Genomic DNA, 13,872 nt, shown 5'->3' with positions numbered 1-13,872 from the left:
ACCTTCCACAAGACTGTTACCTAATGTCATCAGAGCAGCAATCAGCAACCATCCAGCCTGCGTGCGTTGAGCTGAAAGACGACTGTTTTGAGCAGCAGAACACAGTAAATCCTCTGCTAATGTCATAATAATCTATTTATGTATAAAAGAACAATGTAAAAAAAAAAAGCATATCAGTTCATAAGTTACTAAACAAATGATAGCAACCAATAATAATCTCTTGAAAAATTAACTCTTACGTAAAATAAATGTGATGAAGAACTGTCATTTATATAGACTGGTGGTCCCCAACCTCTTAGGCACCAGGGACCAGTTTCATGGAAGACAATTCTTCCATGGATGGGGGTCGGGGATATAGTTTCGAGATGATTCAAGCGCATTACATTTATTTTGCCGTCAAACCTCTCTGCTAATGATAATCTGTATTTCCAGCCAACCCCCAGCAATAGCATCACCACCTCGGCTCCACCTCAGATCATCAGGCATTTCTTATAAGGAGCATGCAACCTAGATAACTTGCATGCGCAGTTTACAGTAGAGTTTGCGCTCCTGTGAGAATCTAATGCCCCCACTGATCTGAAAGGAGGTGGAGCTCAGGTGGTGATGTGAGCGATGGGGAGTGGCTGTAAATACAGATGAAGCCTCCCTTGCTGGCCTGCCTGCTGCTCACCTCCTGCTGGGTGGCCCTGTTCCTAACAGGCCACTTGGACCAGTACCAGTCAGGGGCTTAGGGTTTGGGGATCGTAGATGTAGATTACATAATAGGACAATGTCATATAGGAAACTATAAAAAATTAGGTTTACAAGATTAAATACTGGTATATTAGGTAGTACACAACAACTCTATAGTTCTCTGTACAGCTTATGTGAAAACATTGTAAGATTGTTTAAGTATAGCTGTATAGAATTTGAATTTACTTTTAGTTTTAAGTAACTATCCCTTTACACTAGTAATTACCAAAAGTTTCATTATAGCAGTCTCTCTTTCTAAAATTCTACATACCACTTTGATACCTTAGTGGCTAATCACAGTCTTCCCAGAGGTGGTATACTATAGTGGCTAAAAGTAGTCAAAATTGTGTCACCATGAAAAGCAGGATCATTAAAATGTTATATTAAGAAAGTCTAGGCTGGGTGCTGTGGCTCACGCCTGTAATCCTAGTACTCTGGGAGGCCGAGGCAGGCGGATTGCTCAAGGTCAGGAGTTTGAGACCAGCCTGAGCAAGAGCGAGACCCCGTCTCTACTAAAAATAGAAAGAAATTAATTGGCCAACTAAAAATATATAGGAAAAATTAGCCAGGCATGGTGGTGCATGCCTGTAGTCTCAGCTACTCGGGAGGTTGAGGCAGGAGGATCACATGAGCCCAGGAGTTTGAGGTTGCTATGAGCTAGGCTGATGCCACAGCACTCTAGCCCAGGCAACAAAGTGAGACTCTGTCTCAAAAAAAAAAAAAAAAAAAAAAAAGTCTATGAACTGAGCAGGGTTATAAAACAACAGAGAAGAAAAACTAGATATTTCAATTTTATGGATAATGTATGCTTATATAGCACATAGGCCAACAAGTATCTAATATGTCAGGGAAAACATCTGTTACCAATCACCTCTGAAAAGCAGCAAGTATTATAAGCTGGTATATAAATTTTCTAAAGAAGGCTAGTGTATTTTTTTTTAACTAATTAATTATTATTTTTTTTCTAGAGACCAGGGGTCACTCTTGCTCAGGCTGGTCTTAAACTCCTGACCTAAAGTGATCTTCCCGCCTCGGACTCCCAAAGTGCTAGGATTACAGGCGTGAGCCACTGTGCCCAGCCAGGCTAGCGAATTTTTTAAAAATCCAACTTACTACTAAATTAGGACTACCTGCTCCCTATACAGTCAATAGATAGCACTCAAAAAAAGGACAAAACAAACCACTCTAGTCAAATCATGACAAGTAGATATTTTCTCAGAAAGAAATTTCAAATATGAGGATGTGAACTTTGAACTAATGATATCTGAGGATATTAAGTTTAATTAAATATATGCAATGACAATTCTTTGCTTAGCAAGATGTGATGTGTTAGTTCAGTACAGAATATAACTAAAATAATGAATTTAAATGAATAACAACACCTCCCAAAGTTGTCAACTACCTTTTTCCAATGGCAGTGGCAATACCTGAAATATTTTTGGAATTGGTGATGTCTATTGGAATGGTCTATTGCAGAGCCTAAACTGTGGAGGATACACTATAAAACTCAATAATGGCAGAGGAGTGACAATGAGAAAGAAAAGAATTATTGTGATTTATTTTTTCAAATATATTGCGTGTGATGTATGGATTACAAGGACATTGTCAAACAGTATTCTCTAACAACTTATCATTCCTAGCTATTAAAAAACAAACAAAATTCCAACACTAAGCTTTGTCTATATTGTATATTCAGTGTTTCATTAAAAATTTTTTTCTTGGCCGGGCGCTGTGGCTCACGCCTGTAATCCTAGCTCTTGGGAGGCCGAGGCGGGCGGATTGCTCAAGGTCAGGAGTTCAAAACCATCCTGAGCAAGAGCGAGACCCCGTCTCTACTATAAATAGAAATTAATTGGCCAACTGATATATATATAAAAAATTAGCCGGGCATGGTGGCGCATGCCTGTAGTCCCAGCTACTCGGGAGGCTGAGGCAGGAGGATCGCTTGAGCCCAGGAGTTTGAGGTTGCTGTGAGCTAGGCTGACGCCACGGCACTCACTCTAGCCTGGACAACAAAGTGAGACTCTGTCTTTAAAAAAAAAAAAAAAAAAAAAAAAAAAATTTTTTTCTTTAGCTCTCTTCAACATTCTTTGTACATTAAAACTAGGTTATTTATTCACTAGGTTTTGTATTATTTACCTGTTTGGAAGTGCTACAAATAAAAGCACTAAATTTACCCAAAAAATGACATTTTTCAGTAGCAATGCAATTTGCAGAGAGGATATATTTTTTAACATAATTATGAATTCATGAAATACTATATATTTAGTGCATTTCAATCCATTGTAGCCATTATTTTGGATGTATGAATGACCCCATCTTGGGTCAGTGGGAACCCCCTAAGTTACTTCCTTTTAAGATGAACATAATATTTTTTGATGACTTTCTTAATTTCTGGCATGATAAGATATCCCAAACTTATATTGTACATTTTCTGCCCCAGACCTGAAACCAGCCACTACTGCATGGATGCTTGATTCTCTTTTGGTTGGAAATGGTATTTGGAGCCACATTCTGGGCACTAGGAATATTCCCTGCTACTGGGTTATCACTGCTTTTAGGCCTCTTTACTGGACAGAATAAAGACATAAGTGTTTTAAAAAAATAAAATTATAAGTTAATACTGATAATTTCAATTCAAGTTTAACATATGGGGCTTTTACCAAATTTTCTTGGTCCTATAGCTGTAGCTTTTTTTTCTGAAATGGAAAATCTTGGTTCCTAAGAACATAACACAATTATCTACTTTACCTTACTATATGTAAACTAATTTTGAAGTAATACAAACAATTAAAATCACTAAAATTATTAAATGAAATTTAAGATTTCTTTTGCAGCTCTATTTATCCTTTACAACGGAATTTTAAATGTACTTATATGGCATGGCTAGCTACATAGCAAAATAAAGCCTTCAGGAACAAATTCTGTTATTACATGGATATACCACTATCAAAAAGCACAGAAAGCATTCCTTTATTAAAATGTGCGTAAAATATTTTTAAACCATCCCTTCATTTTTCATAGCAATTATGTTGGTAATATCTAATAATTAAAGAGTAGTATAGCTGGTTGCTCACAAATTTGTCCTACACAGTTTTGGGTGATATACAGAAAGACTATGTTTTTAGGAAAAACCCGAAACATTATTATCATATATAGAGAATGAAATAATTACCTTGCCCTTTCCATGAGGAATTCCTAAAGGACAATGTTTCACTGCTCCCAACAAAGCTGCCACAGCAAAACTAAAGCCAGTTATGGCTTCAGGCGAAGACTTAAGTACAGTAAGACGTTCAAGGCAACGATCTAAGAGAGGTGTTAGGTGGGAAGGTAATGCCACAGCAATGCAGTGTAAACACCAAGCTGCTGCTAGTCGAACAGACATGCTAGGATGAAGAACAACTGAAATGACACTGTCAAGGAGGCCTGGAAGGACAGAATAAACAAATGATGACTTAGGCACACAAATAAATAAAACTCACTTGGCAATAAAACAGTCAAAAGAATAAATAGCCATATCGATATAAAATACATTATTTTATCAAAAGTCAAATCTGAATTGAAAAAATTAAATGATACATAATTACAGAAAACTTTTTAAACCTAGGAATTACCTAATACATATCATGAAAATTAGCTTAAATTAAGTCAGTATACAAAAGAATGTTTTTTTCCCTAAATAAGCCAGTGTTCTGCCAACTTTATCTTGAGATCATTACTAATTTGGTACTAGAAACTAAAAATCATCAATAACAAAAACACCTTGAAAAGAAATGCCACATATCCGTTTAATTTTTTAATCCCTTCTAGCACATTTATTTACGTAATTAGTATACTTCCTATCTACCACATTGTTATTATCTGAGAACAAAATGTTAAAATCAAGGCTTTGCTGGATCCTCAGTGGGCTACTAATGGTGAAGACAGTGAGTACCACCCCCAACAAGAAAAAAGTCTACATTTATCACTGCTACATCCAAAAGCACAAATTTACCCAGAAAATGACATTTTTCAGTAGCAATACAATTTGCAAGGGGGACATTTTTTAACATAATTATGAACTCATGAAGTATTATATATTTAGTGTGTTTCAATCCATTGTAGTCATTATTTTTGATGTACATCTTTGGTGATTCAACATACCTTCATCAAAACATGTAAGTTTCATGTCAACTGCTACTTAATTAAATATCCCAGATTTAAGTAGCTTACAAACAAATACAAATGTAAAGTGTCTCAGTCAGCAGAAAATGTGTATCACAAAGGATAAAAGCCATAAAAATGATTTCTAAAAGTGATTTAAAAAAAGCTAGTTACTAAAGATTATATTTTGTATGATTCAATGTATATGAAATATCCGTAACAGGCAAATGTATGGAGCGAGAAGGTAGACTAGTGGTTGTCAGGGGCTGAGGGAGAGGGAAATAAGAATGACAACTAACAGGCTTCTTGGGGAGATGAAAACACTCTGGAAACAAACAGTGGTATTGGTTATACAGCTCTGTGAACATACCAAAACCACTGAATTGTACAATTTAAAAGGGTGAATTTTATGGTATGTGAATTATATCTTAGAAACCAATTCTACCAAGACCTTGAGACATGAGCTTAGAGTCAAATTTACAAAATATGGCCAGGCACAGTGTCTCACGCCTGTAATCCTAACACTTTGGGAGGACAAGGTAACAGGATTGCTTGAGGCCAGGAATTTGAGATCAGCCTGAGCAACATAGTGAGACTCTCTACAAAAATTTTTAAAAAATCAGCTGAGAGTGGTGCTGTGTGCCTGTAGTCCCATCTATTTAGGAGGCTGAGAAGCAGGAGGATCACTTAAGCCCCGAGATTGAGGATTTAGTGAGCTATGATCATGCTACTGCACTCCAGCCTAGGTGACAGAGCAAGACTCTGTCTCCAAAAAGAAAAGGAAAACAAAATAAAAACCAAATTTACAAAATACATAAGAAAACAAGGCACCATGGGAGCCAACAAGTACCAAGAACTTAAAACATCAGAAAGATCACACAAAGAAGCCGTTTATCATGTTTAAATAAAAGGATTAAAGGCCGGGCGCGGTGGCTCACGCCTGTAATCCTAGCACTCTGGGAGGCCGAGGCGGGCGGATTGCTCAAGGTCAGGAGTTCAAAACCAGCCTGAGCGAGACCCCGTCTCTACCATAAAAATAGAAAGAAATTAATTGGCCAACTAATATATATAATATAAAAATCAGCCGGGCATGGTGGCTCGTGCCTGTAGTCCCAGCTACTCAGGAGGCTGAGGCAGCAGGATCGCTTGAGCCCAGGAGTTTGAGGTTGCTGTGAGCTAGGCTGACGCCACGGCACTCACTCTAGCCTAGGCAAGAAAGCGAGACTCTGTCTCAAAAAAAAAAAAAAAAAAAAAAGGATTAAAAATGCAAAGAGTAAAACCAAGAGAAAAACTAGAAAAAAAAAAAGAATTATACCTTAATAAAGCTGTTATAAAGTGATTAAATAATTTTCAAAGACAGAAAGAAAATAAAAACTCTTTGGAAAGACCTTTGAGGAACTGAATTATATGTACCATATAGATACTAATGTTTTCGTTGTCTATGAGAGAGATGAGTTCAGGTTTACTTCTTTGGTAAAGTTTTTCCACATTATCTTATATATCTCCAGAAAGGGGGCTGGGGGTGGAGATTTAGAGAATAATTTTTAATTACACAAGCAAAATAACCCTGAAACACATACATATTTTTAATAATTTTGATTATAGATTTTTCATAAAACAACTCTAATAAATCTACTATGGAATTTATAGTAAGTGTCCTATATATGAAGATTTTCTTCCTTGGAAAAAAAATTTACCTACAGTACAAGTAAAAATAAAGTATCCAGATGAGTCACAAACACAGATATACCTGTACTTGAATCCTGTAGCAAGGGTGCAGCTGTAGTGCCAAGATTGTATATGAGATTTCCAAGTTCTTGTAATGCACACACCAGCATATGCTGGCTAGCTGCTACATCTGTGGATCCAAGCCGGGTTTCCAAATTACTATCACTCATTACAGCATCTGATGGAAACAAAAGAATTAATTACGTATCACTATTTTATTAAAATATAGTGTAGGTGGTGGGTGTTAGGAGCAAAAAGATATAAAGGCAAAAATGAATACATACATTTGATTTATATGAAACACTTGAGGCTCAAATGGAGACTTATATCAATACAGAAAGAACTGAACTAATAAAACAAATTTAGTTCAGGCAACCCAATCAGAGACCTCTTATTACTCTTTTAGCAAGTGGCACTGAAAGGGAGAACTGATGGGAAACTAAAAAATATTCCAATATTACTGATTAAGATAAGCCGAGTAGACTTAAGACAGTAGAAGAACTGAGGAAGACTAATTGTTACAAAAATAATTTATCCTAGCTTCTACAGAAGTGCCACATGAATTCTGAGGAACTACTATAATCAGCTTTCATGGTTTTTGTATTAATATAGTAATGTATTAGCCTAGCTTTTCCAAAGGGACAATTCCTTTAGCACTGTTAAAACAAACTGTCTTAGTAAATCCATACCCACAATTTTCTTTAGCTTCCAGATGGCCTGACAAATATCCTTTACAGCAGCAATTTGAGCCTTTTCTCCAAGAAGGCCTCCTATAGTAGCTCGAAGAATAAATGAAACACAACGTCGACAGCAGACAGCATCAATCTGAGTTTGGGTGGCTTTAGGGTGTGACTGTGACACAAGGCTTAGGATATGAGAAAGAAAGGCAGCAAAATTTTTCTCTAGCCAAGCTCCTCCTAATGTTGAGACAAATACCACATAAGCCTAAAAAAGAAAGGAGTTTATTTCCAAAATTAAATCGTTTTCAATTTTGTTATTTTCTTTTCTACAAAATACATAGAAATTACGCATTTCTTTTTTATTTCCTATAAATTATATTCTTTCCTTATTTACAGCCACTTGAAACTATATAAATGTAGCACTACTTTTTTGTTTGTTTATTTGTTTAAAGCCAAACTGAAGTGTCTTTCAACTGAGACTTCATTTATGATACCTGTTATATTTTGGTCAGAAGTTTCAATAGTCAGCATAGCCAGCTAATATGTAAAATGTGTCTGTAGCTTCTCTGAACAAAGGTTTCTAGAGCTTTAAAATTCTGAAGAAAACCCGATTCAAACAAATAAACACATTATAAGAATTAACTATGCTCAATACACTATAAGGCAATTTAGTTCAGAAACCTGACAGGAAAGTTTACAGTGATGAATTACTGATCTTTATTATCATCAATGTTAATGGTGTGTCTCACTCCAGAGGTATGAAGACCAGTAGATTTCTTAAGTAATCTGTTTCTTAGAAACATACAGTTTAATTACAATTATACTGGGAAGCTTATATTTTCATTAAGACTAGTATAAAACAATGAGGATATATGTGAATTTTAAAAATACAAGTTTGCTTTGAACCATAATAGCATTTAGAAAAAAAGATAATTCAAGGAAAGAATGCAGAGACCTCTGTACTAACTAACAGCTTAAATCTGAACTGTATGAGCACACATAAACACAGTGGAAAACATATTAAACCAAAAGACGCATAAAGCACAAGGGCTAGAAACAAAAAATGTTTGTTTCAAATGAAATAAAAATCTTACATTATTAGGAACTTAAAACATATCATGGGTAATAAGGTTTTCTTACTTTTAGCCTAGTTTTTAAAAAAGTCTTGGCCTTTCTTTTAGCCTAGTTTTAAAAAAGTTTTGGCCATTTATATCTATTTATAAATACGACAGTGTAAGTGATGACCTTGCATAGTGTCACTTCTGTGGAGTCAGATACTAAAACTTTCATTATAGGCCAGTGTGAATTACATTTAGATACTGATTTGTGATTCCAACCTGAGTAACTCCAACTCGAACATCCCTACTGACTGAACTGGTTCCTTTCAGCATATCTCCACTGGCCCGAAGAAATCCTGAACTCCCACGTAGAAACCCTGTTCCTAGTAATTCCAGAACTTCCTCCAGAGATACTCTGCGAATGTTTTGACGTGAGGCTGCTATGACAAAGAACAAAACAAAACTGTGATTTGTATTTCGTATACTAAATTTTAATGCATGATTTTGATTTGCAAAAAGCCAGTATGTTAATAGAAATAAAATAAATATTCAAACAAAATGCAAACTTTACAGGACATTCTACACATTTACAAACAAAAAAGTCACACAAAGACTCAGAGCTCAAATCACAATGAACTCTAAAGTACCATGTCAAGGACATCTTTTTTTTTTTCTTTTTGAGACAAGAGTCTCGCTTTGTTGCCCAGGTTAGAGTGAGTGCTGTGGCATCAGCCTAGCTCACAGCAACCTCAAACTCCTGGGCTCAAGCGATCCTGCTGCCTCAGCCTCCCAGGTAGCTGGGACTACAGGCATGTGCCACCATGCCCGGCTAATTTTTTCTATATATATTAGTTGGCCAATTAATTTCTTTCTATTTATAGTAGAGGCGGGGTCTCGCTCTTGCTCAGGCTGGTTTTGAACTCCTGACCTCAAGCAATCCGCCCGCCTCGGCCTCCCAGAGTGCTAGGATTACAGTCGTAAGCCACTGCACCCGGCCAAGGACATCTTAAATTCTATACTGTATGAAGATCATGCTCTATTGTTCCCTTTCTTCAAAGAAGTTAAAAGGCTAGCAGTCTTCTGAAATAAGAGAAAACATAAATAAGACTACCCTAGCTCTCCCTAAATGAAAATGCTACACAATGCTTTGAAAATTCTTTGGAAATACTAAAAATGTCAAAAATCATAGTTTTATTTTATTCAATGCTCTGTAACTCCTAATGAAATTTATATAAAATAACCACCATGTCCTACTTTTTAAAATTGTCTACTGGCAATACAACTTTTGCTATTCTCTCAGTTTCTGAAGAAATTAAAGCTAAATACTGTATCAATAAAACTACTCAGACTGGGCACGGTGGCTCACGCCTGTAATCCTAGTACTCTGGGAGGCCAAGGCAGGCAGATTGCTCCAACTATTGGAGCAATTGGCCAACTAATATATATAGAAAAAAGTAGCCGGGCATGGTGGCGCATGCCTGTAGTCCCAGCTACACGGGAGGCTGAGGCAGTAGGATCGCTTAAGCCCAGGAGTTTGAGGTTGCTGTGAGCTAGGCTGATGCCATGGCACTCACTGTAGCCTGGGCAACAAAGGGAGACTACAACAAAAAAACTACTCAGTTGGCCCTTAGGCTACAATAATTAAGAGATTAGGTAGGGCAAGAATGTTTAAGGTTGCCTTCAATTTGACACAGATTGGGTTTTTCCCTGTGACTACCTACTGAATAATATCTCCTTTGAAAAAAAGGACTAATTTCTCCCTTTCATTTTTCTTCTGAAAATTAATGGTCATAAGCTCTGACCCTTGTTATGGACTGAAATCATACAGTGGTACAGAAATAAACTTTTGTTAAAATTACTACTCCGTAGCCTAAAGAAAAGAAAACCATCTGAAACAAATAAAAATCTATCGTGGCATTTGGAAAACAAACATCATTGAACAGTACAAAATCCATGCCCTTGTGGATAATTCTAGGAAGAACAGACAACAATAAACATAATAAATTACTAAGTACAGATACAGTACTTTAAACATCGATTTAAAACCATGCAGAAATAGAGTAAATAAGGTCAGGAATACAGCGGTAGGGGAAAGTGCTGTGATTTTAAATAGGGTTACAGGGGTAGCATTCATTGAAAGGGTGACGTTTGAACAGAGTTTGAGCGTAGTGAAGAAAAAAAGCATGAAGATATCTGGAGAAAAAGTGTTCTAAGCGGAGGAAACAGGTGTGGCAAAAAGGCCTCGATATGATACTCAGGTGAATTCAAGTTAAGCAGTGGAGGGGTCTATAGGAGACAGGTCAGAGCATAAGGATGGGGAGATGGTAGAAGACATAGGACCCTGTAGATCATTATAATAATGATGTGACTGAAATGAGGTACCAGCGGAAGACCTTGAGTAGAAGAGAGATACGATGCATCATGTTGCTGGTGTGTTGAGAGTAGACTATAAAGGGGGACAAAGGTAGATGGAGACCCATTAGGAGTGATTTATTAATTCAAGCAAGATATGATGGTGACTTGGATCAAGGTAGCTGCAGTGAAGTTGGGTACATGGAGTTTGGAGATATATTTATATTTGTATTTATTTTTTAGAGACAGGTTTCTACTTTGTCACCCAGGTTGGAGTGCAGTGGCACAATCATAGCTCACTGCAACCTCAAACTCCTGGGCTTAAGTGATCCTCTCACCTCAGCCTCCCGAGTAACTGGGACTAAAAGCTATGTGACACCATACCCGGCTAATTTTTAAAACTTTTTGTGTAGAGACAGAGTCTTGTTATGTTGTCCAAGATCGTCTCAAACTTCTGGTCTCAAGAGATCCTTTCACCTTGGCCTTCCAAAGTGAGGATTACAGACATGAGCCACCTCACCTGGCCATTTAAAAACTTTTTATTAGAAAAAACTCAAAATTACAAAAAGCTGTAAGAATAGCTCAATAAACTCCCATATACAGTCATGTGCTGCATAATGACTTTTCATTCAAAGACAGACCACATATACAATGGTGGTCCCATACATATAACGGAGCTAAAAAAATTCCTATTAGCCAGTGATGTTGAAACTTAATCATTACTCTTTGTTATGTTGGTGTAAACAAATCTACTTTGCTGCTAGTCATATAAAAGAATGGTACATACAATTATGTACAGTACATAATACTTCATAATGATAATAAATGACTAAGTTACTGGCTTATGTATTTACTACACTATACTTTTTATTGTTATTTTACAGTGTACTCCTTCTTCTTATAAAAAGTTAACTGTACAACAGCCCCAGGAAGGTTCTTCAGGAGGTATTCCAGAAGGCAGCATTATTATCACAGGAGGTGACAGCTCCATGTGTGTCACTACCCCTGAAGACCTTCCAGCAGGACAAGATGGGGAGGTGGAAGACAGTGAAATTGATGGTCCTGACCTATGTGTTGGTCACATAGGTCAGGTGGTCCTAGGCCGATGTATTTGTTGTATCTTAGTTTTTACCTTAAAAAAAAAAAAAAAAAAAAGGAAAAAGCCTGTAGAATAAAGAAATAAAATATTTTTGTACAGCTGTACAGTATGTTTGTGTTTTAAGCTATATGTTATTACAAGAGTCAACAAGTTAAAAAATTTAAAAGTTTATAAAGTCAAAAAAAGTTATAGTAAGCTAAGGTTAATATATTACTAAAGAAAACTATTTTTTAAATAAATGTAGGGTAGCCCAGTGTACAGTGTTTATAAAAATCTATACTAGTGTACAGTAATGACCTAGACCTTCATATTCACTCACCACTTACTACTCACTCACTGACTCATCCAGAGCAACTTCCAGTCCTGCAAGGTCCATTCATAGTGAGTGTCCTACACAGTTACACCATTTTTTATCTTTTATACTGTATGTTTACTGTACCTTTTCTATATTTAGATATGTTTAGATATACAAATACTTACTATTGTGTTATAATTGCCTATAGTAGTCAATACAGTAACAGTAACATGCTGTACAGGTTTGTAGCCTAGAAGCAATAGGCTATACTACATAGCCTAGGTGTGTAGTAGGCTATTATCACCTAGGTTTGTATAAGTACACTCTATGTTCGCACAATGACAAAATCACCAAAGAAAGCATTTCTTAGAACATATCCCTGTTGTTTAGTGACATGTGTCTGTACCTTCTACCTAGACTCATTATATTTTCCTCACCACTTTTTCACTTCTGAAAAATACATTCATGGCCAGTTGTTTTACACAATGGCCCTCAATTTGAATTTGTCTGGTATTTTCTCTGAGTTTTTGGCAGAGAACTATGTAAGTAATGCAGTAATCTCCTCAATGCATAATATCAAAAAGCACTGTCAGGCATGGTGTCAGTCTGTCCCTTCACTGGTGATATTAGCTTTGAACATTTGAGTAAGGTGAGCTTGCCAGATCTGTCCACTGTAGAATTATCATCTGTAATTACTGTGCAACCTGTGTGGCAGTATTTTAAGATGGCATAAATATCCTATAACCCTGTGGTCCCCAATCCCCAGGCTATAGACCCATACTGGTCTATGAATGGCCACACATCACTGCCTGAGCTCCACACCTCCCACACCCTCACCCCCTGCACCATGACATCCCAGCCCCAACCCCCAGTCTATAGAAAAATTGTCTTCTATGAAACTGGTCCCTGGTGCCAAAAAGGTTGGGGATTGCTACATAACCCATCAAACTTTCATACAAGAATCCACTGAGGATTTGTACCTGCAAAAATTACTATAATAATTATGAAAAAGGTTATTTCTAACAACCATCCCTTCTAAGTTATTAGTTAGCATTCTGCTATAAAAAAAAAGAGCTTTCCCTTCTCCTTCTTTATTTATTTATATTCAGTATATACTCATAAATTCCTTTTTTAACAGATTATAATCCATTTCTGTCATTCATTATGATTCTAATACTCTTCTGGGTTTGACCAGTGGAGGTCTCCTCAGAAAGCTAGTTAGTGGAAGCTCTTTCCTTTTTGGCATTAAGATGTTCTAGAATCATCTTAGATTTCCTCTGCCCCAATCCCAGAATTAGCCATTTCTCTATGGACTCTTGATTCTAGATATGTTTTAAGATAGTCAAGTAGAATAGATGCTCAGTGTGAGATCAAGAGTCACCAAGAGTGACTTCATGAATTTTGGGTTGAACACATGTCATCAATTTATATGACCCAGGCTGGTCGCGGTGGCTCACGCCTGTAATCCTAGCACTCTGGGAGGCCGAGGCAGGCGGATTGCTCGAGGTCAGGAGTTCGAAAGCAGCCTGAGCAAGAGCAAGACCTCGTCTCTACTATAAATAGAAAGAAATTAATTGGCCAACTAATATATATAGAAAAAATTAGCCGGGCATGGTGGTGCATGCCTGTAGTCCCAGCTACTCGGGAGGTTGAGGCAGCAGGATCGCTTGAGCCCAGGAGTTTGAGGTTGCTGTGAGCTAGGCTGACGCCACGGCACTCACTCTAGCCTGGGCAACAGAGTGAGACTGTCTCAAAAAAAACAAAACAAAACAAAACAATTTATAT

At 36.9% G+C, this 13,872-nt stretch overlaps 1 protein-coding gene across 10 annotated transcripts in view; it reads right to left on the bottom strand.

Annotated features, from left to right (window-relative positions):
* Window positions 1-13,872, bottom strand: part of HEATR5A (HEAT repeat containing 5A) — a 117,523-nt gene that overhangs the window by 73,326 nt on the left and 30,325 nt on the right. For 9 of the 10 annotated variants that reach the window (XM_012773445.2, XM_076004128.1, XM_012773449.3 and 6 more), the window contains 5 exons: window positions 8,621-8,781; window positions 7,293-7,548; window positions 6,626-6,781; window positions 3,908-4,158; window positions 21-132 (listed from right to left, as the gene is read on the bottom strand). In XM_012773445.2, coding sequence (XP_012628899.2) covers window positions 21-132; window positions 3,908-4,158; window positions 6,626-6,781; window positions 7,293-7,548; window positions 8,621-8,781 — 936 coding nt within the window. The remainder of the gene's footprint in view (window positions 1-20; window positions 133-3,907; window positions 4,159-6,625; window positions 6,782-7,292; window positions 7,549-8,620; window positions 8,782-13,872) is intronic. The other variant, XM_076004130.1, reaches the window with a different exon arrangement.

The sequence above is a fragment of the Microcebus murinus genome, chromosome 6 (assembly GCF_040939455.1).
Source record: "Microcebus murinus isolate Inina chromosome 6, M.murinus_Inina_mat1.0, whole genome shotgun sequence".
Classification (NCBI taxonomy): Eukaryota; Metazoa; Chordata; class Mammalia; order Primates; family Cheirogaleidae; genus Microcebus; species Microcebus murinus.
This window is presented reverse-complemented; position numbering and strand designations above follow the sequence as displayed.